Source organism: Oryza glaberrima, chromosome 5, assembly GCF_000147395.1.
Source record: "Oryza glaberrima chromosome 5, OglaRS2, whole genome shotgun sequence".
NCBI classification, from domain to species: domain Eukaryota; kingdom Viridiplantae; phylum Streptophyta; class Magnoliopsida; order Poales; family Poaceae; genus Oryza; species Oryza glaberrima.
The window spans coordinates 13,780,020-13,807,852 of record NC_068330.1 but is presented as its reverse complement, the minus strand read 5'-3'; the positions used below and the strand labels follow the sequence as shown (position 1 = coordinate 13,807,852).

Genomic DNA, 27,833 nt, shown 5'->3' with positions numbered 1-27,833 from the left:
CTCAACAAATAGAATTTGTCGCACAGAAAGAAGAGAAGTAAATAGGGTAGCACATGTTTTAGCACAAATGGCAATGTGTTCTAGGTCCTGCGCGGAGTGGAGGTTGTGTGCTCCCGCAAGAATTCTAGATTTATTAAATCAGGAGTGTAACCCTTTATTTAAACATTAATACAGCTCTCTCTTTACTAAAAAAAAAAAGAAAAGTAGCTGTCTGTCAATTTCAAGGAATCCAACTATGTTTGCCTTCACCCTCAGTAGATGCAACGAAAAGAAGAAGAAGAAGAAAGAAGCAGCTGTCCGTCAATTTCATTGAAGGAATCCAATTACGTTTACCAAATTTAAATTTTGGCAAGATTTTTTATGTATTTATCAAATTTGGCAATAAACTAAACGTAAACATTTTTTTTGGCAACTTTACCAAAAAAGGTATGGTTGAAAAAAGCATCAAAGTGAATAGGCCCCTAAACTAGCCATCTTGATTCAGGTGGTGGTGTTTAGATCTAGGTACTAAAACTTCCCTGTCACATTGGATGTTTGGACACTAATTTGGAATATTAAACATAAACTACTTATAAAACTAATTACATAAATAAGAGCTAATTCGCAAGACAAATTTTTTAAGCCTAATTAATCTATAATTAACACATATTTAGCATCACATAGGGTACTCATCGATTAATTAGACTCAATAGATTCGTCTCGCGAATAATCCAAAGTTATAGAATAGGTCCCAACATCCGATGTGAAAGAGACTGAATACCTCTATCCAAACATGCCCTCAGTCTCAGCTATAACGTATGGTCAAGGCTCACGACGAAGAGCAGTTGACTCGTATGGAGACGGAGTGAATTGATTGGCATAGGAGACAGGGTCGGATGTCTAGCAGTACTCATCCAGAAAGACATTATTATTGTAAATGTTAAATGAAATTCTACAAAAGCAAAAAAAAAAAAAATCCACAGCAGGCTGCAAAAAATAGCGAATCAAACTTTGTTGTGTTTATGTTTTACTAGAGCAACGTTTACCAATCGATCTATTGACCCTGTACTTAAAATCACACCAAAACCTTCGACGGTCTGCTGACCAGCAAATCTCATCAAGAGATGTGAAGGAAGTACCATCTTCTCTTTTCAAAGCTCAGCTGCATGTTACCCTACCCATCAACAATAACAAATCTGAAACATTTGGGAGATTATTTTGCACGTTGAAAATACTACCATTGAACATAGCAACAAGTTCTACAACTGCAGTTGGAAAACACCTGAACAATTTAAACCAGTTCTAGCAATCAGATATGCAGATCACAGGACTGTCAAAACTTTTCGCATATAGGAAACCACAGTTATAGTCTATTTTAGGAAGAGTAGCAGCATTTGCGGCCAAAGATAGCCGTCGACTAACTATGACATGGTTTACGCAGTCTCGGTCATGGGGTAGTCGAACACGACGTCCTTCCCACAGAGCCTCCTGTAGACAGAGCTGAAAGTGTCGAGCTTGTACTCGGTGTTGTTGCGCTCCTTTGGGTCCAGGAAGATCTGCAGCACAAGTTCATACAAGGTCAGCGTTGTTTGAATTCAGCGAGACAGCATAAAAATCATTAGCGCCCTTGATTATGTTTGAAATACAGCTAAGGTAAAATAAATGAATAAACCGTGCAGATATTGAGAATCTCATGAGGGCTAGCGTTAAAAATCACAAAAACAAACACTAAAATGACCACATAAATATAGGAACAATTGGATCAGTGAGGCATTTGTAATAATAACATCTCGATTTCAAACATAAAAAGCGCAAATCAGTTAACCGTAATAGATAGAAAACACTCCCATCTAAAATTTGAGGTGCAAAGGGAACATGCTTTGAGAAACACATCTCTGCATTTCTTGAGGAAAAGAAGTTTCTTATACCTACTACTTGAAAGGAAGATGAATCTCTTCTACAGAGTCAGTAAAATCGTAGGTACTAGAAATGTTCAAGAGAAAACATGCAGTCACACAAAAAGGGGCAAACAATAAACTGTCACAAATTCCAACTCAAGAAAAATTAGAGTCCAACAGCTCATAGCTATATGTTCATGATATAAACACAAACCTTCATGATTTTTCTACCATCCAAGTGGTATCTGACACGCTTCCCAACAATCTCTGCTGGATACACAACATCCTCCAAGATGCCATCATGAACAGCAGTAAGTGTGCGGGTACGAGGGCGAACAACAGCTGAGCCTTTCTTTGGGGGCCTCACTATTCTTCTAGTTGCAACCAGAACCACATCCTATATCAAATTAGCAATCAAAAAATATTGTCATGACATCCAGCAAGAGTGTTAGCAGAAATAATAAGAAAGCTAGAGTAAATTGCACAACGATTAACTTCAAGGAAGATAGTAACACAAGTCTAAAGCTCAGAATATAATTGGCAGAAACTCAGAATTACAGCTGGGTATTCTTGATGGACATCTTTATTAGCACAAAAAAATTGCAGTTAGCATCTAGGGACTAAAAAGTTGTACTGAGCAGTTAAGCTGGTTTCCCTATAACAAACAAAAGTTGGAATTCAGGTTATCATCCCTCAATTCCGACACTGGATAGAATAAGTTCTCAAACTACTTAGGCCCTCTTTGTTTAGGCTTATAAGCCAACTTATAAGTCGAAAAGTCTAAGCCAAAACAAACAAGCAGCTTTTTCATTTGGCTTTTTTGAAGCCATAAGCTACTCTAACACTATTAAGCCAAAAGCTAGGTTGGAGAAGTTTTTTTGGCTTATATGAGATAGATGTATGACTCCATCACTAAACTTAGGACATTAAATCCACTAGCTTATAAATCATATAAGCCAATAAGCTGACTTAAAAGTCTAGGTCAATAAGCCTAAGCCTAAACAAAGAGGGCCTAAGTATAGACAACCACGAGAATGGTATAGACTTTTTCCTTTTGTATTTACTATGCTCTTTTTACCAGGTTAAAGCAAGGTGTCTATTGTTGACTTTTAGTGAAATTTGTCCAGGAAACTGCATCAATAAGTTATGGCAAATGTTCAGACTTCAGACTTTACATATCCAAGAGAAATGGTCAGTGCATAATTTGTCAGAAGTGAAAATAATTCTACAAAATAAGTGCTGCAAATCATGGATTATGCATTTAGAAATTTACCTTCCCACTGAATTTCTTCTCAAGTTCCCTAACAAGCCTCACATGGATCTTCTTATATGCCTTCCGCAGCCTGTATGGAACATGAATAATAACAGCCTTCCTGTTGCCAGGTAAATCCATCTGACTGCAACCAGAACAAAAAAGTTCAGAGAAAAGGTCCATTGACGGCAACCAGAACAGACAAGTCACAGTTTTTCAAATAAATTTGTGGCAAAGCACATACACTGCTCCATTGATGTAAAGGTCCTTCAAGTCACTCTTCAGCTCCTGATTCCCATTCTCAAGGTCAAAAAATGCCTGTCCCCCACAGATAGTTAAGATCCAGAGTTTCAAATGCTAAATATGCCAATCAATGAATTCAGAGGAAATAAAATAACCTGAGCAACAGTGTCTTCAAACTCAGTTGGCTCCAGACCCTTGTCCTTCTGGATCTTCCTCCTTGCTGTATACATCTTGTGATAACCCTGTAGTGAACGCAAAATCAATCCCTGACTGCAAATGGTACTAAATTGTGACTTTAACCGATTGGACGAAGAAAACCATAAAAAAGACAAGTGAAAGCCGCGTGATAGCACCATGAAAATTTAAAGAGAAGGCCAATTTGACAAGCTTCCCGGAATGTCAGGTGAAAATAAGGCGCATCTTTTGTTTTCACCTAGCACAAGTGGTTGGTGGTTTTGAAGCATGCCATCATGCAGCAACAGAGATAATTCGTCCCATCTAAAACTACTAATTTAACAGCAGCAACAAAATCGTACATGTTCACGACGTTTCTCCACAAGCAGGCAGATTGTGCCAGCCTTAGGAGGAGGTCCCAATTGACCAACTCTAGAACACGCACTTCACAAAACGCACCACAATCTCAACTCATACTTTGGCAAGCTCTTGAAAGGAAACAACATTCCAAAGCCAAACAAACAAATCTCGCATAGCCTAGGCAATCCATAGAGATGAGTGCAGGATACAATCTACCCACGCTAGTGCTCCCTGAGGAAAAATAAATAAACAAACTACACCATCTCAACACAGATACACCCATGATCTATCCCCCCCACACAGCACACCAAAGACGCGGATGCAAATTTCATTTCCGTGCGAACAAGTCGAGATGGCAATACTGATACATACTCACTCGCTAGACTAACGAACAAGGAGAGTTGGTTTTACCTTGAGGCGCGCGAGACGGACGGCGGCGAGCTAGCACCGTGCAGCGAAGAGCGGAGGCGGCGGAGAAGGGTTCGCTTCGCAGTGCGCTCCTTCACCTCGAGGGCTAGGGTTTGCGTTCCGAGCTGCTTATATACCGTCCTGACACCGATGGGCCTTGCTGGGCCGCGACAACGAAAGCCCAAGCCCATCTAGCGCCCCGAGCAGATGCCACGTCACTTTCCCTCTTAAAAAAAAATCCGGGGGTAAAATAGATGCCACGTCACTCTCGTCTCCCCCCTCGTCCTCCTCCGCAATCATCAGCTGTGGCCTCGAACTCGTGGGCAGGTAGGCCCGGTCCACGAACCACCGCCCGCGTCACGGATCTCGAGGCGCCGACGAACGGAGGAGATTCACTCGGGTCCATACACCGGGTGCACGCGCCCCCCGCCGCACGCACGGCTCACTTGAAGAGAGGAGAACCCGGCGGGTGGGTAGCAGCGGCTGCTTCTTCTTCCTCATTCCAATCTCCCCCCAATTTCGGTTGGATTCGTGGAGGCGGATTGGGGATTTGGATTTGGATTGGAGAGAGGGGGGAGATGGACCAGGTGCTGAACAAGGTGGGGAGCTACTGGTTCAGCAAGAGGGCGAGCAAGGAGATCGACTCCATCGGCGACGACATCAGCGTAAACCACTCCCCATCCTACTACTCAGATCTTTTCTCCTTTTCCACCCAGAATCTTTTCTTGTTTTCTTGTTAAATTGAAATTATCGGCTTGCATTGGTCGTCGAGTGGTTGGTTAATCTTGCGCGGTAGATGGTTTCTTCAGGAAGAGTTTAGATTGCTGCGGATTTAGCGTATGGAGTGGTTCGGATGGAGTCACCTGTATAAGGGGTTGGTCTCCAATGTCAATGTGTGGAGAAGATTGATCGATCCGGTGGCAAAGATTGCCGAATGTGTTTCGTTGATTGTGTTGGAGCTTTTAGTTGAAGCGGATGCCGCTGATACAGGGAAGGGCATCGAGTGGAATTCAAGGCGGCGGTTAGTAGAAATTGTCACCGTCCAGGTTGTGCTGTTAGTAGCAGCATCTTGCTACTAATGTGGACGACTGATGATAATGAATGCCGTGCGCCGCCCTGTGGCCTGATCAGCAGCATCTTGCTGTGTTGGATTAGGTCTTAGTTGGTTAGTCATTTCATTAACAAAATGTCCCTCATTCATTTTTGGGGAGTAATGAGTAGTTGTTAATTGAAAGGTTCATAGTCAAAGTCCAGTATTATGTTTTTTTCCGATAAAAACAGTAATATGTGCATAAAAATTTGCAGACAACTTTACATGAAATCAAGAGTTGTACAAGGGCCGAGTTTAGTTCCAAAATTTTTCTTCAAACTTCCAACTTTTCCGTCACATCGTTTCAATTTCAACCAAACTTCCAATTTTGGCGTGAACTGTACCGCATCATGAAGTATAGTACTGGCTTCAATAGTTGACTACAGTATCTAAACATCGTTTCCTGTCAGAATCAAGGGAAATAGGGTAGAAGCAACAAGCAAGAAACACGAGATTCACTACCTGATGCTTCTTCATGACATTATTATTCAACTGGCTAATAATGTATAAACGATTCCCAATATATCCTCTTATAGATCTATATGAACTGACCTTGCTACGACTACGATCAACATAACAAGCAAAAAGCACTAAATACTTTCTTACATCACAACTAGAAAATATTAAAGAGTGAAGTGCATGGGTGGTCCCTAAACTTGTGCAGGTGTGTCATCTAGGTCCCCAAATTCTCAAAATGCATTATTAGCCCCCTAAACTCGATTCAGCGTCCATCAGTAGTCCGAAACAGCCACGACACGCTTTGACTGATGACGTGGCATGCCGACGCGGAGGTGCCGACACCGTTGCAAGGGCAGTTTTGCAAAGATCCACTTCTATTTTACTGGCCATCACAATGCAAATCCCTGCATCAAATCCCCTAGCTACTTTGTTTCCAAGCTCTCGATGCCACAATCTTCCCTAGCCCTCGCCGGCACATTAAATACTTTCTTACATTAAAATGTATTTCACGTGTCTAGAACTTTGACACAATACTGACATTGACTCAGAATACAGGGACCATCTTGAAACTTTGTATGTCAGAAGATAAACTAATTACTCATGAATCATCAATAAATAAATGAACTAATCCAGTAAAGGCATCACATTTGAACATGTTAAGTGATTCTATTTTGATTTTAGATTCTTTTGTCCCTTTGGGCTGCACTTCTGCATGGTCTCATCATGAAAGCATACTTAACTAGAAATCTACTTATTCCATTAGCATGGGCATGGGCATTCTAAAAAATAAAACATTGTTTATACTTAAAAGTTATCAATCATTTCTCCAACTGACCGTCCAATGCTTGGTAGCCAGAAGCTATAATTGCATAGTTCCTGGTATATTGAGTATAGATTAACACTATGACAACCGGTCAGGGGCTAGACCATCAAATAACTACATGGTATCAAATGAAAAGGTTGAATATGCAGCAATGAAAGGATCATGCCTAAGTCCGTGTTGAATGAAGGTGTGCAGTGGATATGATGATCTGATTATGGTTGGCACTGCGCTGTAGGTGTTTGTGAAGTAGATAATTTCAGTTATATCTACATGGGAGGAAGTCAGTGACTGGAGGAAGTTGGTTTGACTCCTGAGTCCTTGACTTGTGAAAATACAAGGGTCATTGCTCCATATTAGCTGGTAGTGATGGTGGGGATAATATGTAGGTCTTAGTCAATTAAGCTGCAAATTCTTTTGCTAGTCTATTTCTGCTTGTTCGTTATAGGATGAATTGTACAGTTGACTTGAGAGTTGATGCGTAACTGGAGTACCAAGTTTCTTCGCTTCTATTATAGCACATCATGATTCTTGAATCTTACCAGAGCATGCAAAGTGAACTAAGCTAAAGCATTGTAATCGTGCTCACTGTCATTTCTATATGGCACTTATTAGTTATATGAAGCATGTCAGGATTCTATTTTTGGAATACTACATTTTAATAGCTTCCTTTTGATATTCGTTACCATGATTATAAATGTAGTGTATAAGACGTTTTTGGTAAGTATGGCATTTCACTATCTGAGTTCCAGACTCTGCTAGGATAAGCCAAATTATGCAGTGTAAGTTCTAACATTACTATTTACATATTGAATACAGTCAATCTCTACAAGCATTGGAACAGGAGCTAAATGGATGGTGAACAAGATCAAAGGTATCTATGTGTATTCTGTATTATTGAATTTCTAACAAAAATGTGATGTAGCAAATAGCTGCACCATTCAATATGCTGTATGGCACACATAAACAGATGGACATCAATCAATATATGCCATCCATTATCTAGCTCAACAAAAATAAGATATAGCAACTAGCTGTACCGCCCAATGTGCGTATCCCTAGAAATAACATATGAACAGGATGAATTATACGCCGATATCTAGTTTGTAGAGAAACAGAAGGAAACAAACACAACTTACACTTCTTACTTAGTTTTGCATTATTTCTCTACTCAAATGGCCGTTGCATCCCTTCAGCTAGAGTTAACAAATTTTATCACTTATGAAGCAACTCAAATAATATTGCTATGGGCAGTGATATATACAAAAGTTAAAGATGGCATCCATGCATATTACCTACACATTCCACGTTGAAGGCATGTAGGCCATTTTTTCTTATGTTTATGACATTTTTCCCAAGTAGACTTATATCTGATTGTGAGTAATAAACATGTTTTGGTCTCAGGGAAGATGCAGAAAGCATTGCCAGACCTTCTCAAGGAATATGACATGCCCGCGGGCCTCTTCCCAAGGGATGCTACTAACTATGAGTTCAATGAGGAGACAAAGAAGCTAACCGTGTACATTCCTTCAGCTTGTGATGTCGGGTACAAGGATTCGTCTGTTCTGCGATTCTTTACCTGTGTGACTGGCTACCTGGAGAAGGGAAAGCTCTCTGATATCGAAGGCTTGAAGACGAAAGTGCTTGTTTGGACCAAGGTGACTGCCATCAAGACTGAGGGATCGAAGGTTCATTTCACTGCTGGTGTGAAGAAGACCCGCAGCCGTGACGCATACGAGGTAGTCAGAGATGGTATCCCCATAGACAAGTTCTGAGCTTGTACCTGCCATGAAAATGTGATGTAATTAATTAGTTGACGCCTTCTACAACAAATATCAATTGTCATATCTCGTGTTATGACCTATTTAACTGAACTGTATTGCCATAATATTGATTGTCCGGCCCAAGAGTGTTTCTCAGCACCTTAAAAATTTGGTGCTTATTTGGTTGTGATTGTGAATCTTGTAGACGGTTTTATGTTTACTTAGTTTAAGGCCATGTTTGGCACCACTTCAAGTCTCAGATTCATGCTGGATTTGAAGTTTATATGTAAAATTATAGTGGTTTAAAGCTTTTTTTAATCTAAAATGGGAACAAAATGATTCATCTAAATGTTATTAATGTAATTGCTAATCCATATCCTTTGATTTGTGGAGCTAGATTCTTGGATCCACAGTTATGTCAAACATGACCTAAGTTTAACGAGAGTGGCTGAGTTGGGGTTCCATACGTCTATGGAGAATTAAAAATGTACTATAAGAAATGGAAATTTGATATACCAAGCTCGGTGTATTGACAATGCAATTTACTCTTTAATAATATGAATACTGTGCGGTTTACTCTTTAATGATGTTTTCACATGTACTTTGCTTGCTAAGGTTTATGGAAGCTACTGCCTCAAACATGTATTGTGCTTGCTAAGTACTGTTTATAGATTGGTAATGACTAGTACTCCCTCCATTCCAGTATAACCACTCTTAACCCAAAAACCAAGAAATAATTATTATCACCTCATAGTTTGGGTTACCCTAATAAATAGAATGCATGCACCCAATAAAATTAGAGAACTTGATGGTGTGGGATTTAAATATTATACTAATATTTTAGTGAAAAAGAGGTGCTAGTTAATGACAGGCATGTTGCGTGTCTTCAGGGGCGGATCCAGAAACAAAAAGTTGGGGGGACTCAACATACCGAGTACACCGATATAAACACATAATCTTAGTATTAAACTATACTAAAATACTATTATGAGACCTTTAGCACCTCCTATCTTATCAACTATGATGAAAAAATTGAAGGGGAGGCTTAGGGGGGTATCCATGGGTTTTGTGGGTGTAGGAGGGACTTGAGTCCCCCTTGCACCCACGTTGGATCCGCCCCTGCGTGTCTTATATTATGAAACAACTTTAAAAAATAGTTGTGCCATATATTATGGAATGGAGGGAGTACTATTTACTACAGCATGGGCTTATAGTGTGAAACTTAAACCCTTCATTTTGGGAAAATGCGAAAATTGGTGCTTATATGGAAAACAGTCTGCCCATTTTCCTATGATATATATTCATTGGACGATCTCTCAATATTGTGTGCAGATTGTAGTACTTCTCTTTGCATATGCAAATTCTGCAAATAATTGAATAGCAAAAGTGTTTACAGATTTTACATGCAAATTCTACAAATAATTTTGCATTTGCAAATTTGGCAGATAATGAGTGTAAATATATTGTTATTTATTGCCAGTACAAAAGAATGGAAATGCTCACACCGTGCTTATCAATTCTAGAGGGAAAATGGTCTTTTTAGAGGGGCTGAATGGAGGTTCAAGGGCAATAATCTGAAGGTGGCGGCAAAATGGGATAAAAGCATTTATACAATGACATTTGCCATTTTGTAGAATTCATGTTTGTCGATGACTTTATAGAACTGGTCATTTGTCGATGGCAGCATACATTTGGGCAAATAATTAGAGAATTTTTGTTAAGTTAACTTCAGTGGCTGGCTGACATGTGGTCCGGTACCTACACGGAGGCTGGAAAATGAAGCACTCGTAGTACAGAAAAATGATACAGTATGCTACAAAGTTATTCTCCTCCAGGTTTTCACGAGATTATTTTCTTGCTGTTTGAATTAGTTGTGTATCAACTTATTGTAACCTGGGGTAGCAGGGCAGAAACGCTGATAGATAGGATTTCTGTTACACAAAGCTACTACTCTAAGCATGACGCTTAGTTGTCAATTTGTAAGAGTAATTTGTTATTTGAATAGTGATTTGCATCTAGGTTTGTTAAGAACAATCCATCCATCGTAGATCCACCATCTGCTTGGCCCTTGTCTTCATCTACTAACCTTGTTGCAATGGTTGGAGATTTTGCATTGTATGGCATAACCTGCACTAGAATATGGATTTGCTATTCCACTTGCGACAGTTTTTTGGACTCCTATTTTTCACTTTTTCGTCCATAGGATGTTACATCAGGATTTGTGTTCTTGTATATCCAGCTTGTAGTTACACTTGGTTAAACACAGTTACAATACAATTACATTCCGTTACAATGCACTAAAATTAGATTTTACAACCATTTTTTTCTCTAATTTTAACATGTCTCTCTTTTGGTTATTTCATTTAAAACAGACTATATCCATTGTTTGAAAATTACGCAAGACTCGAAACTATAAATCCATTGTACACGTTCATTCCTAGTGGTCCATTTCTATTTACTCTGTAATTTTAACTATTTTTTTCGCTCTCTTATTCTAGGCCCATCAAATGGTCATCCAAAGTGAGAGCAAACGGTAGCTTCATTTGAAAAAAGTGAGGGTAAAATCATAAACCCTAAAAGGAGGGGGTAAAATCATAATTGAATTTGAAAGTAGGTAACAACATGATTTACTCTTTATTGAAAGATCACATTGAACGATTCTGTTTATAAACATATAACGTGATAAATGATGTGAAAACATAGAGTACTGAAAACAGCAAGGTAGGCAGATAAATGTTACATGGCAGAATCAACAGGAACCAAATGGAACTTTGGGCATTCGTGCAGTCCTTGGCAACTCCCATCACGCCCACACGGTTGAATGAAAAATTTCAGAGTAGTGACTTCGCTGGGGACCTCTAGGTCAGATACATAGAAGACTTGTACGCTGGCAACTCCAAGGAAAATTCTGGGAGCCTTTGCATTTGAGTCTGCAGTTAACTTCTCAACATAGACATTGTACTTCATGAATGGTGCCTGCTGTTTATTTTCAAGTTCCCAACTGATTTTCAGGCTTGCAAGTTTAGATTCATCTGAACCATTCGACCAGGAGATGTACTCGCCTTCCGTCACCCATGATCTTGCTGGAGGGAACTCTGTTTCTTCAGTGTTTCGAATGCTAACATGGCCAAGCGATGCATGGTAATGCAATGATCTGTTTGCACCTGCTTCTGAGCTTCCATCTCCATCTGTTTCTGGATCAGTTCCGCTAGTGGTTTTCATTGTGCAGACTATGTTGATCCCAGTTAATGTAAAGCCAGCACTGGGCTGGATAGTTGCTTTGTAGACAACCCAATTTTGGTGAACTGGAGTGTGTGGTTCTGCCTTATCAGCTTTAACATATGAGCCATATTTTCGGTGTTGTTTCTTTCTTGTGAATGCTGCTGTGTCATCAGCAATAAGAATGGAACTGCTCTCATTGTTTCCGGATGACAAATCCAGTGACAACCCTAAACCAGAGCGTTCATCGGCTTTTACCTACAGTTAACAGGGATGGTCATTTAACAGAAGAAAAATAAGGCCTAACTTAAAACAAATCGCATGCAAAGGTGCAGATGTGTATAGAAGAAAAAAAAGGCCTAACTTAAAACAAATAGCATGCCAAGGTACAGATGCACATGTATCGTTCTTTCAGAGAAGATGCAATATCTAAATAGAAATATGCCTTCGCTTGCTTCTTCTGTTTTTCCAAAATATGACGCGGACATGTGGCTAAGGTAGATAATCTTTTGGCTAAAGTTAAAATAACATGGTATAAACGGAAAGACAGATTGCTTACTGAATAAAACACATATACAGATTCCCCCTCCATGGAAAGGCCCCCATTAAAAAGCTGTTCTGAGAAAATTTCATTCTGCTGGAGACTTCCCTTCACTGTAACACAATTCCCTCCACTGTATGGTTCATCCTCGAAACTATGAATCAAGTGGCAACTATTTTGTTATAATTCAGAAAAGAATACTAACAATTAGATGGAAGGAGTGTACAGGGACATAAAATTCACTTGCTCTCTTATTAATTTGACAAAAGGAAGCAAAACTTCTAGTACTACAAAATCAGTAACAGCCACTTGTCCAGAAAAGGAGATATTACTGTCCAACATTATCATCACAGCTTATGGAGAATACAGTTACTATGGTTTGTTCTCTCCCTTTTTACGATGATCTCCACGAAACTACTCATCAATTTTCAAGTGTATTAAAGTCCTGATCTCATAAGATCTCCAAAAGTAATTCTGAAACTGAACTATTTTGTCCAATAGTTATCATCAGTATCAATTTCAGTTGGCCTATATGAATAGAATTCAGATTCGTAACGTGTTGTCCTTTCATTTGATTTAATGTAAGGTTTTGATGGGGCAATATATGGGAACTACACATGTGATCTCTGCACTGCACTGAACATTTTTCAACCACTGGGTTTTCCTAGGAGTTTGTAATGAGTCATGAGCATGACATTGGAAAAGTGCACAAGGAAGAGTGTTGTGGAATAATTCCTTCCCAAGGAATCTCATCTACGTGGACCCTTTCCTAAATGTAGTAGTAAGATACATAGTAACTCATAGAGTATCTGTCTAGTAGAATAACCTTCCTCACTATAAATTGATTAAACTCAGGAGTATTCCCACTATTGTATACATCTCAAGCAAAGCAATAAAGAGAGAGCAAGAGTAGGCTGGTGAGCTGTTGTCCATCCATTTTTTTTATACTTTATGCTTACACAGAAAATAACATGAAAATTGGTTCATATTTGCTGCTATATTTGTTCATGGCATGGTTGTAGGACAAAATATGAAAGATTTGACTATGGGAAAGTTTCCAACACCTCTCAATTCTCAAATCCATCCCTACCTCCCTATATGCCTAAGCCTTCTGACAGTTATGCTCCATTACATAACCTTAAATTATCATGGAACCCTTGACCGGTCCAGACATGCATTTACATATCACTGTATTTCGCCATCACTATATATCCCTAAGCCTTCTGACAGTGAGTTCTTGTTGGCACAGGGCTAGTGAAGACTTATTTCTGGGTTGAGCTACTATGCCAACTGAAAACATGTAATTTGGAAAATCAGCCTAACACTAAAAACTGAATGGTTTCATGAGTTTGGAGTGGTAAAAGCTAAAAAGTCAAGTTTTGTAGTTCCAGGCTGATTTCTAGACTTTCAAGTGCAGGGTGTAAAATGGATTTATTTCATCTCATTTTGTTTTCATAGTGAGGGACTAAGGGCACAGGAGCTTTGCCATTCATTTCAGGAAGGGAACTAATCAGCCCCTAAAGAGGGAAACTGCAGGACACCAGCACTTGCAGCCTCAAGAGACAGATACATGAACTTGACATCCTTCCATTTTGGTGTGAAATATTATGTTTAGATAAAATGATATTGAATTCGTTATTTTGCAATATCCTTATCATACAGCATGGCACAAAAAACCTGACATTGTCTAATGTTATACAAGGTTTAGTTTTTGTTTATTTTAAACCTGGAGAGGTTTAATTTTAAATAATAAAGCTATAGAAGAGAAAAAAAACCAAAAATGCAGGCAGATGATGAGTCAAATATTGGTCATCAAATAAATTGTAAACCGATTCTCTTTTCAAGAACAAATATTAGAAAATAGATTTGAGAATACTATAGGAAATCAAAACAACATAATTCACGAAAGGATATTCCTGATAATTACTAGAGGAAAGAGAATATAATTACTAAAGAGCTGCATAGTAAATAAATTCTTGCACATTCTCTAGGAAACGATCTGACAAAATGACAAGTTCATCCTTCAATAATGCTTATGTTATTATTCACGTCTTAATCAGACAGCTCGATTGTTACTCATGCAAGCAACAAGCTCTCTATTTCTTCTCCCATACCACTTCATAAGAAATACAGTGCAAGATAGGCTAATAGCCTAGCAGTCAGTAACAAGCTAGATAGGCTATTGTCTGTGTGCCCTAATGCATGCTAAACTAAAAATGAGCTTACTTGATAACAGTTTGCAGACCTCGATCTCCAGCATATTTCAGCATAGGCTAAAAATGGATCACAATAACATGAATGAGTTGAGAGAAGTGAAATTCATAGAAAAGCGTCAAACTTGAGACAAAAACGACAGGTGATGCTAGTCACGCTACTAAAATAAAAGTTTTAGCATCAGAATGTAAAACCTTTCTTTATTGGAGAACATAGTAACAACCATATTTACAAAAGTCATCATTAACATATCAGTCAAATAAGTAACTGCTAATCACACAGTATGGGTATGTATATATGGAATTGTTTAGATCGAGCAAATGCTAGGATGTATAGAGCATAACTTATAAACAATATTACACAGAAGGGATGATTCTACAAAATCTGTTGACAGCACTCTACCTGGAAACTTTGGCAAGAAATATTGTCCCATGGAGCACCATAAACTTTGACCCCTTCAATTGATACCTGGTAACCATGACCCTGAAAGAAAGTAGAGGTTCAGAAGCCAAAACATTAGAAAAGGAAAAGAGAACATAGAAAATTTGGATGTTTGAGAACCCCGTGGAGGAGAATACTTAACAACAAAAAAATTGCATAATGGCACTTTAATGCCTGAAGAAGTAATTGTCATGTTCAAATAGTTATTTGTTTCTATAAGTTCGCATTAAACAATGCATTTATGAGTGGAAAGGTTTTGCAGACAGCTACTACATAAATTATCATGAACAATTCTCAGTATAATAACACAGTGCCCTGGCTGCAACCATTTCCAAATAAGCATGTATATCATATATTATAATTTTAAATACCAAATTAATGGTCCTAAAATCTAAAATAAATATTTAAATCAACCAGCCATCCTGCCCATCCATATACATGTGAACATGCAGTAATTAAAAAAAAAGTATCTACAAACAACACACATCTAGAGTTCTAGACGAGTCCTACCACAGAGGATGATCATACAGCATACCAACACCATCACCAAGTCTTCTTTTTAAGGAATAAAGATATACAAGTATTGACTCATCTGCTATACAAAGGAATGGTATTCAGACAATTAGTACCAGAATAACAATGAGTTGATGCTGAGAATCTACCTGATCAAAATCAGAGTAAAAAGGCAACTGTTTTGGATAACTCTGAAGAACACCCCATGATTCTTGAACAAGACCCCACCAACTGCATAATTTTTAGGCAAATACTTAGCAGAAAGAGCATATGCAATATGCAATTGAAGGAAGCCAGCACTTCAATACCGATTTTGTGCAGTCCGAAAGTTAGGTGGTTGCTTAGTTTCATATACCCATCCAGGTGCAAATATGGCAGCTGAGACATCATCTTTCTTGAGTAGATCAAGGGCAACATTGGTCTAGAACAATAGGTAGTTAAACCGAAAATAGAAGGTGAGAAGTTGAATAGAATTCATTTACATTTTACAATACATGGAAATAAAAGTAAAGGAGAGAAGGATGATCTACTGCTCTGGTGTAGAAGTCATTTATTTAACAGCTGATTTTGCAAGAAAAATGTTACAGTTGCACTGAAAGGCTTCACTGATTCAGTTGCCAGTCTAAAGCAGAGACAAAAAGGAATATGGTGTTGTTTTCTGTTAACAATGCATGTAATTGTCTTGGTGATAATAGAACATTACGAGACAAAATTTGGAGATCCTTTCACATACATTCCACTGACCACCACCGAAAGTGTTTCGTCCGTAAACATCAATACCCATGTACACGTCGTACTTCCTTTCACCAGCAACTACAGCTGATTCTTGTGGATATTTTGCCTGGAGATGTCATGTGAATTTCAACAGGCCATAGTTTCAGTTTGCAGAAGGTGAACAAGAAAAGAGAGGATTACCTTCCAAGTATAATTGCTAAACAGTCCATCACACAAGTCAAAGAATGGCTTGTTATACTCGTTAAGCTTATTCTGCCAGTCAAGGGCACCTTTTATAGTAATTGCATCATACCTGCAGAGCCAAGTCAAAGACACAGCAACTCACCAAACAAAGTTTTACATCTAAAAGCTGCCTTCTTATAACACAGTAGGAAATATCAACCCTACCATATGACTAATGATCCAGGAACAGCAGCATGCATTGTCTTGGTTAGATGATTGATAAATTCTTTCAGGTTATCAATGAATTGTATGTCGAGTTTAACCTCAATATTGATCTGAAAGATGATTCAGTATCAGTGACAGATACATGCCCAATAATATGGATGATTAATAAAATGCCATCAAACAAATTTCTCCACACTTAAGGTGACCAGTGAATTTAAATATTTTGTTCTCTCTACATACTCCCACCTTCCACAAAATCTCATTTAATGAACGTGAATCATCTTTTCAGTTGGTACATTGCATATTTTCCTCAAAAAGTATCATTTAGAATACAATATCAAACTCAAGATACCATGAAAGTGATTACCAGCCAGCCATCAAAGCCCAAGTAAGCAGCCAGCTCTGTTAGCCTTTCAGCATACATTTGGGCAGAAGCCTCCGTAGCAAGCATCTCCTCGCAGATCTCTGCACCTTTCTCCCACTCTGTGATGAACGTCCCCAAAACCTTCGCTCACAGACCGCCAAGCAGAAACAAACGTCAATCGAGCGGATGCGAGAACCGATCCCGATCCACTCAATCGAAGTAACAAGAACTCCCAAGAAGCTGGAGATTGGGGAGGGGGCGCGCGCACCTTGACGCCGTGGAGGTGGGCGGCGTTGACCCAGCACGGCGGCGGGAGCGTGACGAGGTAGTGTGAGAAGTAGACGAAGACGTCGATGAGGTGCCAGTGCCAGAGCGCGTAGGCGCCCGGGTCGTGGCCCCCCTGCGGCGCCGCGTCGTCGCGGTACCCGCCCCGGAAGTCGTGGCACGCGAGGATGCGGCGCCGGGGCGGGAGCGGCGCGGCCCGGGGCGAGGAGGAGGCGCGGTTGAAGGGGAGGTGGAAGTTGCCGGCCTCGGAGAGGTAGGCGCGGGAGGCGAGCGCCGCGAGCGTGGTGATGGGGTAGGAGATGGGCGGCGCCGGCTGGGACGCGTCGAAGGGCGGCTCCCACGGCCGCCGCTCGCCTTCTTCTTCTTCTTCTCCGGCGGCGGCGGCGGCGGGGGCGGCGGAGGGGAGCATGCTGCGGAGGCGGCGGAGGAGGCGGCGCGGCGAGAATGGCATGGCATGGCAGAGAACGGCGGCGGAGACCGGGGAGCCCACACATGCCATCGTAAATGGGCCGGGAATTTAGTTCATTTACTGGCCCATCCGTGGGGATAGGCTTACATTTAGCCTCAGGTCGGCCCATCCCAGGAAAAGCCGGGATTTGGCCCATGTGGCCATGCCAAACGATGCATTAAGCAGGCCGTGCTAAGCATATGTGCACAAGCGCCCACAACCCATAAGCAGGCGAAATGAAAAAAAAAAAAGTACATCAAATGTCCCTCATCTTGTTATCGGGTTACAAAATCATCCTCCAACCACCAAACCAGATATATTCATCCTCATCTTATAAAACTGATTCACTTTATATCCTTATGTGGTTTTGATCCGGTTTTATTCCACGTGGTAGCTGAGTTAGCATAGGACCCACGTGGGCCCCACGTGTCAGGGTGATCACGTCATCACCCCTCTCCCTCTCTTTCCCTTCTCTCCCTTCATCCTCTCTCTCTCTTCTCATTTGGGCAGGCGGCAGGCCGGCTGACGGGTGGGGAGGAGGGTCGGCGGGGCGAGGCGGGAGAGGAGGAGGTCCGGCGGCCAGCGACGAGCGACGCGCCAGCGGCGGCAATGCAGTAGCAGGAGGGCATCAGTGGCGGGAGTACAAAGGAGCGCGAAGGGGGAGCATAGGGAGGGCTGGAGCATGGCGGTGGGCGCGGAGGCGGAGGCGGGGCCTGTCTAAGGGTGGCTAAGCTTCGGCTCGTCGGGCAGGAGGCGACGGGCATGGGATTTGGGGGAGGCGAGGTGGTGGAGCGGCGGCGGCGGCACTCGCGCGGGGCCAACTTGGCCTACTGCCCCTCTACTGCGTGGCAGGAGTGGAGCGGCAGCGGCCAGCGAGAGAGGACAGCCGCCATGGCTCCTTCAATTAAGCAGCATCAAACCATTGCTCAATCCCCACTTCAAACCATGTAGTACACGCCGCCGCCTCCCTGCGCCCGGCCGTGGTCGAGAGTGTCAGTCCCAGCCAGGCGGCGCCATCCCTGGGGCATTCGGCTCAGGCCCTCGCCACGGTCGGTCGCTGCGCGACCAGGTGGCTCGCCACGACCGTCCCCGGTGGCGCCCCTACTACCCCCGCTTTGTCGGTCTCCGTGGCGACGAGCGCACCCGCGCTCGCCACGACGGGCACCTAGTTACCCGGCGATACCAGAGGGATCACAGGCCACCTCAGCCTGTGCAGACGACGATCCACCCGTCCGTTGTTGGATATTTTGGTGGAGGAGAATAAATAGAGAAAACCGAAAAGCAACAGAAGTTTCGCTGCACAAAATTCCTAGTCTGTTCTTTCTTTAGTTTTCACGTTTCCTGAAATTCTTCAGACTACTGTTGCAGTCCTGCAATATTCAGAGAAGAGTGAGCGTGAGCGTTTTCAGAGTTTTGATCCTTGTGTTTTGCTGACATCCGCGGTCACCGCCGCCGTCGCCGGTTAATACATCATCCACGCAATTGTTTTGCTCCTCTGTCCTCTCCCAAGAAAACCACGCAAGCGAGCTCCGTTGAAACGTCGCCGCCACCGACGAGACGACTACAAGATAGGACTCCTGCTCCATGTTCTTCTTCCCCAGCAGCCACGACCGCGTCAATGTCCCTATAAGCCGCCATCCTGCCGTTGACGCCCTCCTGCTCCCGCGTTGCGGCGGGGCGAGGCGGCGTTGGCGGGCGAGCGCGGTGGCGGCGGCGGCTGCGACGCCGGGAGTGTTGTAGTAGGCGTTGAGGAGCACCGCCGTGGCCTCCCGCAGCAGCGTCCGGTAGATGTCTCCCGTCCCGTCCAGCGCCTCCCGCAGCGTCATGTCGGGGCCGTACCTCTGCACGGCGGCGGGGCCGAACACCATGGCCACAGGCGGCGAGGGTGAGCGGCGCCAGAGGGGCGGGAAAGGGGGAGTTGGAGAGGACAGGGGGGCGGCGCGATGATTGGAGTCGGAGAGGAGGAGGGGGCAAGCGCGACGTCCTCCTGCTCCTTCTCGAACCCGCCCAGCACTAGCCGCGGTGGCGCGGGCGTCGGCGCCGCCACGCGCATCGACCGCCGCCTTCACCTCAGCGGCGCCGCGATCACAGTCACGTGGGGAGGAAAGGAGAGGAAGGGAGAGGCTGACGTGCCATCCTAACATGCGGGGCCCGCGTGGGTCCCACACTGACTTAGCTGCCACGTCGGCCAAAACCAGGGTCAAAACCGCTGAAGGATTTGCACTGGTTTTATAAGTTGGGGGATGCGTTGTATCCGGTTTTGCGGTTTGCGGATGATTTTGTAACTCGATGACAAGTTGAGGGACCTTCAGTGTACTTTTTCTAAATGCAAACGGACAATCCTGCCATAGTCCACAAGTATAAAAAACCATTGAATAGTTTATTTTCTACTTACTTCTAACAAACTTGCTGGGTGCCCCGCGCAATTGCGCGGCTAGCCCCTAAACAAAATCATATATTTTTCAGTATGATTTTACTTAAAATTACTCTAAAATTTATTAAATAGCTATCTCGTTGTCTTAAGACTTTGAAAGATCAAACCTTATCATCCCCGTATTTCTAATTATATAGTTTTTAAAAGTCACACCAGCTGCTACCCCTTACTTCTGTCATATCATTATTTATTTGCTTGCTCGATCTACCACAAATTCTATTCATTCTCCTTGTAACCATTTAAAATTAGATCTTGTAGTTTTTAGAATTTATTGTCTCATTGTGTTTCGTTTTTATAATTTCTAGAAGTCCTGTCAAACGCTGCCATTACTCCTCTACGTCCCGTCCGCTGCCTTTTCTCTTTATTGTCATTGAGATTTTAAAAATCGAACATAATTATCGTCCGGGTTAATTTTTTACTTTCTAGAAGTCCCGCCAAACCGTCAGCGGCTTTGGCATTGTACTCCTTTTATACCTCGCCCGCCGCCTCGCTTATTTATTGTTATTGAGATTTTAAAATCTAACATGGTTATCATTGGGGTTTTTTTTTTTACTTTTAGAAGTTCCGAACGTTTAAAAATTGGACCTTGTAGTTTCGTTCAGGTTCATTTTTTACTTTCTAGAAGTCCCGCCAAACCGTCAGCAGCTTTGGCATTGTACTCCTTTATGGCTCATCCGCTGCCTCCCTTCTTTATTGTCATTGAGATTTTTAAATCGAACATGATTATCATTGGGTTTTTTTTTACTTTTAGAAGTTCCGAACCTTTAAAAATTGGACCTTGTAGTTTTTAGAGTTTATTGTCTTGTTGGGTATCATATTTTATAATTTTTAGAAGTCCCATTAAACGATGCCACTATATTCCTCTATGACCTATCCGCTGTCTACCCTTTATTGTCATTGAGATTCTAAAAATAAAATATAACTATCGTTGGAATTCATTTTTTTTTCTTCTAGAAGTTCCGCCAACCGTTGGCAGCTCTACAACTATACTCCTATACACCCCGCCCGTTGCTTCTCCTTTTTATTGTCATTGAGATTTAAAAAATCGACTATGATTAATCACCTTGCCCGTTTGCTTCACGGCATGCCTGTCGTCTCTCCTTTTAATCGTTATTAGGATTCTATTTGGTGTTTTATTAATAGTTTTTATATGTCGTATTAACTGTCACCACTTTACTCTTTTATAAGCATGTTACTTAATTTATCTTGTCATGTTTTTAGATGGTCTTTTATTTCAATAGTATTTAATTTTTATCACCAATTTTAGCTATTTATAAATTGTATTCCTAATTGAAATATTTTTTTTCTAATTTCAGAATTTATTTTTTTCAAATTTTAATTAATACTGTATAGTGTTCTTTTAATATTTTTATTTTTTATTTTTGAATCTCAGTTGTTTCAAAATTGTATTCCTACTTTAACTCTCTTTTATTTTTTCTAATTTTAGATATTATTTTATTTTTTAGTCTGAATTTTTAATTAATTTCATATTGGGTTCTTATATGGATTCTTCTTTCAGTATTGCTATTTTATAATTCCGAATTTTAGTTAATTTTAAATTGTATTCCTACTTGAACTCTTCTTTTTCTTTTTGCTAATTTCGGATTTAATTTTTATTTTTATTTTGAATATTAATTAATCTCGTATTGGGATCTTATATGGACTCTTATCTCAATATTCCTTATTTTTAATTCCGAATTTTAGTTATTTTTAAATTGTATTCCTACATAGACTCTCATTTTCTTTTCTAATTACAGATTTTATTTTATTTTTATTATGAATTTTGATTAAACTTGTATTGGGTTCTTATATGGACTCTTCTTTTAATATTGCTTATTTTTAATACCGAATTTCAGCTATTGGACTCTCCTTTTTTTCTCCGATTAATGTGGGAATTTCTAGCCCCCACAGCAAACGTGGTGTCTCCTTTCAAAGCTGTTTTAATAATATAATAGATTTAGAAAAGAAACTAGAGTTGTGATAAGTAGGAAAAAAAACTTGCTTGTGTGAAATCAATGTTTTGATATATATGTGTTGTGATGAACAATTGGCATATGAATTACTCCCTCTATTTCAGGTTATAAGACGTTTTTGAGTTTGGTCAAAATCAAACTGCTTTAAATTTAACCAAATTTATAGAAAAAAGTAGTAACATTTTCAACCCAAGACAAATTTATTATGAAAATATATTCAATTATTGATTTGATGATACTAATTTAGTATTATAAATATTACTATTTTTGTCTATAAACTAGTCAAACTTGAAACAGTTTGACTTTGACCAAAGTTAAAACGTTTTTGGTGCCTTGGTGGAAAATTAGCGAAGTAGTTTTTCTATAGATCTGGCCGGTCAGACCAGACAACTATGATAACAATGTTTTTGTTTTTCGGGGGAACAATTGTTTTGCTTTGAGGTCAGATCAGGTAGTGTGCGCCGGTCAAACCGGAGTTATAGTTGCAATCAAACCAGCCAACCCGATGGTCTGACCAGTTAGCTCCAGGTTGGAGCCAGTTTTCAGGTTGATTTCTTGACATACGATGATTTCTTCATGTTTATGACTTATAGATGATTTTCTATCATATATTATTGTTGGTATTTCTTACGATCACAGATAAATCCGCAAGTGCACGGATATCGACGTAGCATGCACTTCCTCTTAAAGTATTACAAGGGTATTGAATACAAGGAACATGTGTATACTATCTAAGAACAGGATTAGATCCAAGGACAACAACTAATAACAAGATTGGATAGAGAGGATTCATATGGATTCAATTAGCTAGCTTAAGTTAAAGGTAAAACTCTATCAAATGATTCGGGCACTAGCCCTCCCCTGGTCTGCCAGGCTGAGTCCGGCCTTGAGTTCTATGATGTACCCGAACGTGAAGGGATGCAAAGGATGGATATGGCTATCACCACCTGCCACATACCTCACTTTCCGTAGAGCACACAACAAACAAAGGTAACCGCTAATCTAGACACCACGCCTAAGTTATTGATTACTACTCTAGCCTTGCGTAGGAACTTTCTTCTTTATCCAGAGTCCTAGTATTTATAAAAGGAAGCATCCGCCGAGTTACCCGAGGTACAAACGAGAAGAAGGCAGCGGTTCTCCGAAATTCCATTAGAAGAATGCCAATAAACCCGGCACTCCTCCGAAAATTCTCGGCAAGAATTATTCGATACCTTGGGGCACTCCTTCCATAGCTTGCCCTCACTCTCTCACTAAACCAACGTACTAAAGTGAAGCTAACAAGTGAGTTATACTCTACTTGAGCTTAAGTTGTGTGTGTTACAAGTGTGAAAGCCTCCTCCTTATATAGTGTGCCAATGACAGTTGTAGGCAGTTGGAAATGTCGGTAACATCCCTTAACCGTCATTGAGGACCAATGGGGAGTCACCACGTGTAAGGTGTTAGCCGAAGGCGCCAAGTTTGGTTTGGCCGAACCATGATTCGGCTAAACCAGACCAGCCTCCCCTGGCCACCGCCTTCTCCAGTCTCTGACAGGTGGGCCCTTAGCGATTGAGGGAGGTTTGGTCCCACTTTAGGTCGGTTTTGACTATTAGGTGGGCCCTCCAATCTTTGTAATAGCATATGATTGGCCGGAGGTTCATTTTATCGCATAGCGGGTGCATTTTTTTTTCCTTAAATGACCTGCATACCTATTTTAACCAAAACTAGTGGAAATGATTAGTAATAAACCCCTACTACTAAGTTTTGATATAATATTTTAGTTCTTTTATACAGGAGTTGACAATTAAAGTTTGTACTTAACGACCGTTGACAGTTATACTATTGTGTGCTGATGTTGAGTCAAGTTAGGAAAGAACTTTGTGCTCGGATATAGTTTCCTATTTATTCATGTGTAGGTGCGCCTTGATGCCTCAGGAGAGTATTGACGATGATGGATCGAGAATCAATTTGGGAGAAGTTGATGTAAGGATGAGTTTCCTAAGGAATTAGGACTACTTATCTATGTTGGATTCACGGCTTTTATGCTACCACCTTAGGGTATGAATAGAAGAGGGGTTGAGATCTCTCGGTATCGATTTTGAGAGAGAATAATTTTGAAAAAAAAGTTAGGGTTTAGCCTAGATTTCGAGTTTAGTCAGAAGTTGAGAGAGGAATGTTTTTCTGCACTTTGTAAACTTTGCAGCAAAGCCACGAAAGCAATTTAGCAATGTATGATTACTCTATATAATGTTTGATAGGGCTCTTCATATAAATTTTATCCACTATAAAATATATGTCCGGCCTACCTATTGTTTTCATCTAGCTAACTAAATCTTTGATTCGCACGAATCGTGACTGCACGAAGGCGAATCAAGATTAGATACTCCAAGGTTTAAAAGATCATGAAAAACCTAAATCAATTAAGTTTAAAACGTACACGCGTATATGAACACCGCCCATTTGGAGATCTTAGGGAGGGGGACAGTTGTTTGTCTGATAAGGAAGATGTGATTAGTAATTTATAGTGTTCTAATTTAATCAAGTATCCATGTGGTGAGATCGACCTCTTGGTCACATGCAAGCATGATACTTCTTCCTAATTATCCACATTCAATTAGAGCAAAATCATTAAATTAACAATTGGTCACGCGTTAACGATGTCCTCATGCATGACATATCCAGTGTGAACTTCATTTTAATTTCTCATACATTAATTCCATGAGGATAAGCCTTCTTCGTGGTCACACTTATTCACTTCATACATGCATAGTCATCACTTTAGGGTTTCAGGTAATGTTTAATTTGTCCATTTTTCTTGAAAAAAAATAATGTAATTAGGCTGTGATAGATCGTTTCACATATTATTTTTTTCTAAGATTAAATTTGTTTTAAACGCGCAAAAGGCACCCATTTTGGCCATAAATGAGAAAAACCTAAGAACACAATGTTGGAGAGCACATGAAGATCACATGATCACAATAAAAAGAGAGTACCTAAAAATCTACCGCAAGTTTATTGAGTAAAAACATTTTAGATGTAATTGCAGTATAATTACATTGTAACTACACTGTAACCGTAACTGTATTGTAACTATACTATAATTACGATATAACTTATGTAAAATTTGTATTCAACTATGGTTTTGTTGGCTAGCACCGAGATTTTACTTGTGACATGTGTGAAAATTTCTTTTTAGCAATTTATTCCCTTCACGCACACATCTTGAGGCGATCCGATGATCACAAATCTGAAAATTTTGGAAGCAAAAGCTTGCAGAAGTTTTCTAGTACTCACTCTAGTTCCATAATTCTTGACGTTTTGGACAATGGCACCGTCTCCAAAATATATTTTTGACTATATTTTTCTAGTATGATATATATAATAAATAAATTTATTTTTTACTTTTATTATAGTACTTTGTAAGATAAATCTATATGTGTTTTTCTAGTTACTTTAAACTAATTAATTAATTAATTAATTTATAGCTAATCAAAGTTATAAAAGTTTAACTCTAACTTCTTTGAAAACGTCAAGAATTATATAATCGAAGAGAGTAATTCCGCAATGAAACTAGAGTGATCTCCAACTAGCTAGTTCGATTTGGATCACAAGTACATCACTACATACGCTACAGCAAGAAACTGGGGAGGAAAAGAGAAAAAAAAACATAAGAGTCATCAGAATTAACTAATTACCGATCTAATTAATTCAAAGCTAGCCCTAGCTAGCTAGCAGTCTAGCACGGCTCGGCTACACGTACGCCAAGCTAACGTGCATGCGTTGACCTGACTAGCTACGTCCAGAGCGACTCCCTCTTGAGATGCTCCTGCGCCGCCGCGTAGTGCACCACGCCATGGCCACCGCCGCCGCCGGCCGCCGGCGAGCCGTAGCCGCTTATCAGCTGCGCCGCGGGGCCTCCGCCTCCGCCGCCGTTCTGCACGAGGAAGGAGGCGGCCGCGTCGGCGGCGTCCACGACCATCTGCTGTTGCTGCTGCTGATCCAGCAGCGGGTGGTGGTCGGCGGCGGCGTCCAGCTGGTGGGCGGCGCCGTCGTCGCGGTGCTGCATCTGGATGCAGAGGATCTCGGCCTGCGCGACGGCGAGCTGCATCTGCAGCTGCGACACCTGGTTCTGGAGGAAGGAGATGGCCCCGACGCAGCCGTAGACGGGGTCCCGTATCCGGGCGTTCGCCTCGTACACCAGGCTGCTCACCGCGTCGCCTCGCTGCTGCGCCGGCAGCTCCTGCATTGTTGGGAACACACGATCACATCAGACGACGTAAGCTCTTGCATGCACGGTGGCGCCGCCATTGATGACGACCTAGCTTATACATACGTGTTCGTGCAATACCTGGAGCATCTTGCTGACATTGCTGGCGCCGAAGACCTTGTGGACGATGGCGAACTTGTGGGGGTCGTCGGCGGGGAAGAAGGGCGCGAAGATGCAGTCCTTGGTGCACCGCCGCCGCAGCAGCTTGCACGACGCGCACGGCGACCCACCGCCCATCCCCTCTCTCTCTCTATCTATCTAATGTTCCTTCACACACGTAATACGCGCGCGTGTACGATCGATATGTGATTAGTGTCACCGGCTCACCGCCGCCGGCAGCCGGCCGGAGATCTCCGGCGAGCCGAGCAACCCAGCTACTATAGTATATAGGATAGGACTAATTACTAGCTAGTACACACTTGATCAGCTTGAGCTTAAGAATATGAAGGAATCGCCATGAGAGTGTGAAACGAGCTATATTTATAACCTAAACAGCGACACATGTACACACAGACACGGTGGGGTATAGTAGAAACTAATTAACGGAGGACAACGACGACGACAAGGCATGCCTGCCTGGTGTTGAGACACGAGGCGAGAGGGGTAATTAATCACTTGCTGCTGTTGGTTAGCTTCTCAAGAGATGCCAACCCCCCTGACCAGGAGAGAGAGGTTAATTAATAAAAACTAACAAAAGTTAATCTGGTAGCAGGGTAAAAAGTAAACCTAACTTAATCTGGACGATACTACATGCTAGCGCTTTCTCCCATATAATCTGTCACTGACAGCTGCAAGACAAAGGGGACTAGTACGGTTTCAGATCGGCTCTAATTAGTTAAATTAGAGATTAACCAAGCTATGGAGATGGGCACAGGTGCGATGTTTCCATTGGACACAAGGGCATCATCAAAGTCACCGTCAATTAGCTAAGGAAGAATCTTATCAGTACAAACGCCAAACCATTAATTCCTGTCAGATTTTGATCAATAATTTCTTTGCGATCGACGACAGGAGGATTAATTGGTTGCAGCATGCACCATATGCATTCATGCATGCGTGCATGCATGTGATCGATGGTCGGATTTGACTCGTGCTATATGGAATAATAGAGGTGATCGGTGAAAGATATATAATTAAGGAAAGATAAAACAGACTAGTTATAATTAATATTCTGGATTAATTATGTGTACTAGCTAGGGATGCAAACAAATTACTATAGTATATCGTGGACTTGAAGCAAAGAATCGATGGAGCAGTGTAGAGTTTACTCCTCCCCGTCGCGTGATACCAAGGGTACGTGCGTGCAGCTGCAGACTGCAGTAGTGCTAATTAACTATACAAATATATATGATATATAGTTTTTTTTTTTTTTGAGTTTGCTGCTGTGGCAAGGACCCTCCAGAATTCCCTTCTCCCGAGACCAATGTTTTTCATGATCTATCTTTTGCCACATATATAGGCTAGAATTTTTTAATATATGTAAATTTAATGCAACTTAAATTTTTAGTTTGTCAACTTTCTGGATTAATCAAGATGTATTTTTATGTTTTACCTACATTTGTTTTTTTTATAATGCATGGTAAG

At 41.1% G+C, this 27,833-nt stretch overlaps 4 protein-coding genes across 5 annotated transcripts; 1 reads left to right on the top strand and 3 right to left on the bottom strand.

Annotated features, from left to right (window-relative positions):
- Nucleotides 1-1,171: 1,171 nt before the first annotated feature.
- Nucleotides 1,172-4,431, bottom strand: LOC127775026 (40S ribosomal protein S7). The gene is made up of 6 exons (XM_052301328.1): nt 4,318-4,431; nt 3,528-3,614; nt 3,374-3,447; nt 3,151-3,274; nt 2,092-2,274; nt 1,172-1,535 (listed from the first exon to the last, which is right to left on the bottom strand). The coding sequence occupies exons 2-6, from the start codon at nt 3,600-3,602 to the stop codon at nt 1,413-1,415; spliced, it is 579 nt and encodes a 192-aa protein (XP_052157288.1). The 5' UTR covers nt 3,603-3,614; nt 4,318-4,431; the 3' UTR covers nt 1,172-1,412.
- A 352-nt stretch (nt 4,432-4,783) lies between these two features.
- LOC127774886 (uncharacterized protein At5g01610-like) lies at nt 4,784-8,630 on the top strand. The gene is made up of 3 exons (XM_052301178.1): nt 4,784-4,979; nt 7,503-7,557; nt 8,088-8,630. Exons 1-3 carry the CDS (start codon nt 4,893-4,895, stop codon nt 8,456-8,458), a joined length of 513 nt encoding a protein of 170 aa, XP_052157138.1. The 5' UTR covers nt 4,784-4,892; the 3' UTR covers nt 8,459-8,630.
- A 2,427-nt stretch (nt 8,631-11,057) lies between these two features.
- Nucleotides 11,058-17,621, bottom strand: LOC127774367 (cytosolic endo-beta-N-acetylglucosaminidase 1-like). Of its 2 annotated transcripts, none has more exons than XM_052300596.1 (11): nt 17,129-17,621; nt 16,864-17,001; nt 16,497-16,606; nt 16,290-16,401; nt 16,078-16,215; nt 15,683-15,795; nt 15,524-15,605; nt 14,823-14,903; nt 14,433-14,479; nt 12,225-12,360; nt 11,058-11,923 (listed from the first exon to the last, which is right to left on the bottom strand). In XM_052300596.1, the coding sequence occupies exons 1-11, from the start codon at nt 17,594-17,596 to the stop codon at nt 11,183-11,185; spliced, it is 2,166 nt and encodes a 721-aa protein (XP_052156556.1). In that variant the 5' UTR covers nt 17,597-17,621; the 3' UTR covers nt 11,058-11,182. The 2 variants fall into 2 exon arrangements, with proteins under 2 accessions (XP_052156556.1, XP_052156557.1); XM_052300597.1 differs by having other exon boundaries at nt 16,108-16,215.
- Nucleotides 17,622-25,518: 7,897 nt separating this feature from the next.
- Nucleotides 25,519-26,687, bottom strand: LOC127773437 (LOB domain-containing protein 12-like). Its single transcript, XM_052299496.1, has 2 exons — nt 26,331-26,687; nt 25,519-26,222 (listed from the first exon to the last, which is right to left on the bottom strand). The coding sequence occupies exons 1-2, from the start codon at nt 26,484-26,486 to the stop codon at nt 25,776-25,778; spliced, it is 603 nt and encodes a 200-aa protein (XP_052155456.1). The 5' UTR covers nt 26,487-26,687; the 3' UTR covers nt 25,519-25,775.
- Between the last annotated feature and the right edge of the window lie 1,146 nt (nt 26,688-27,833).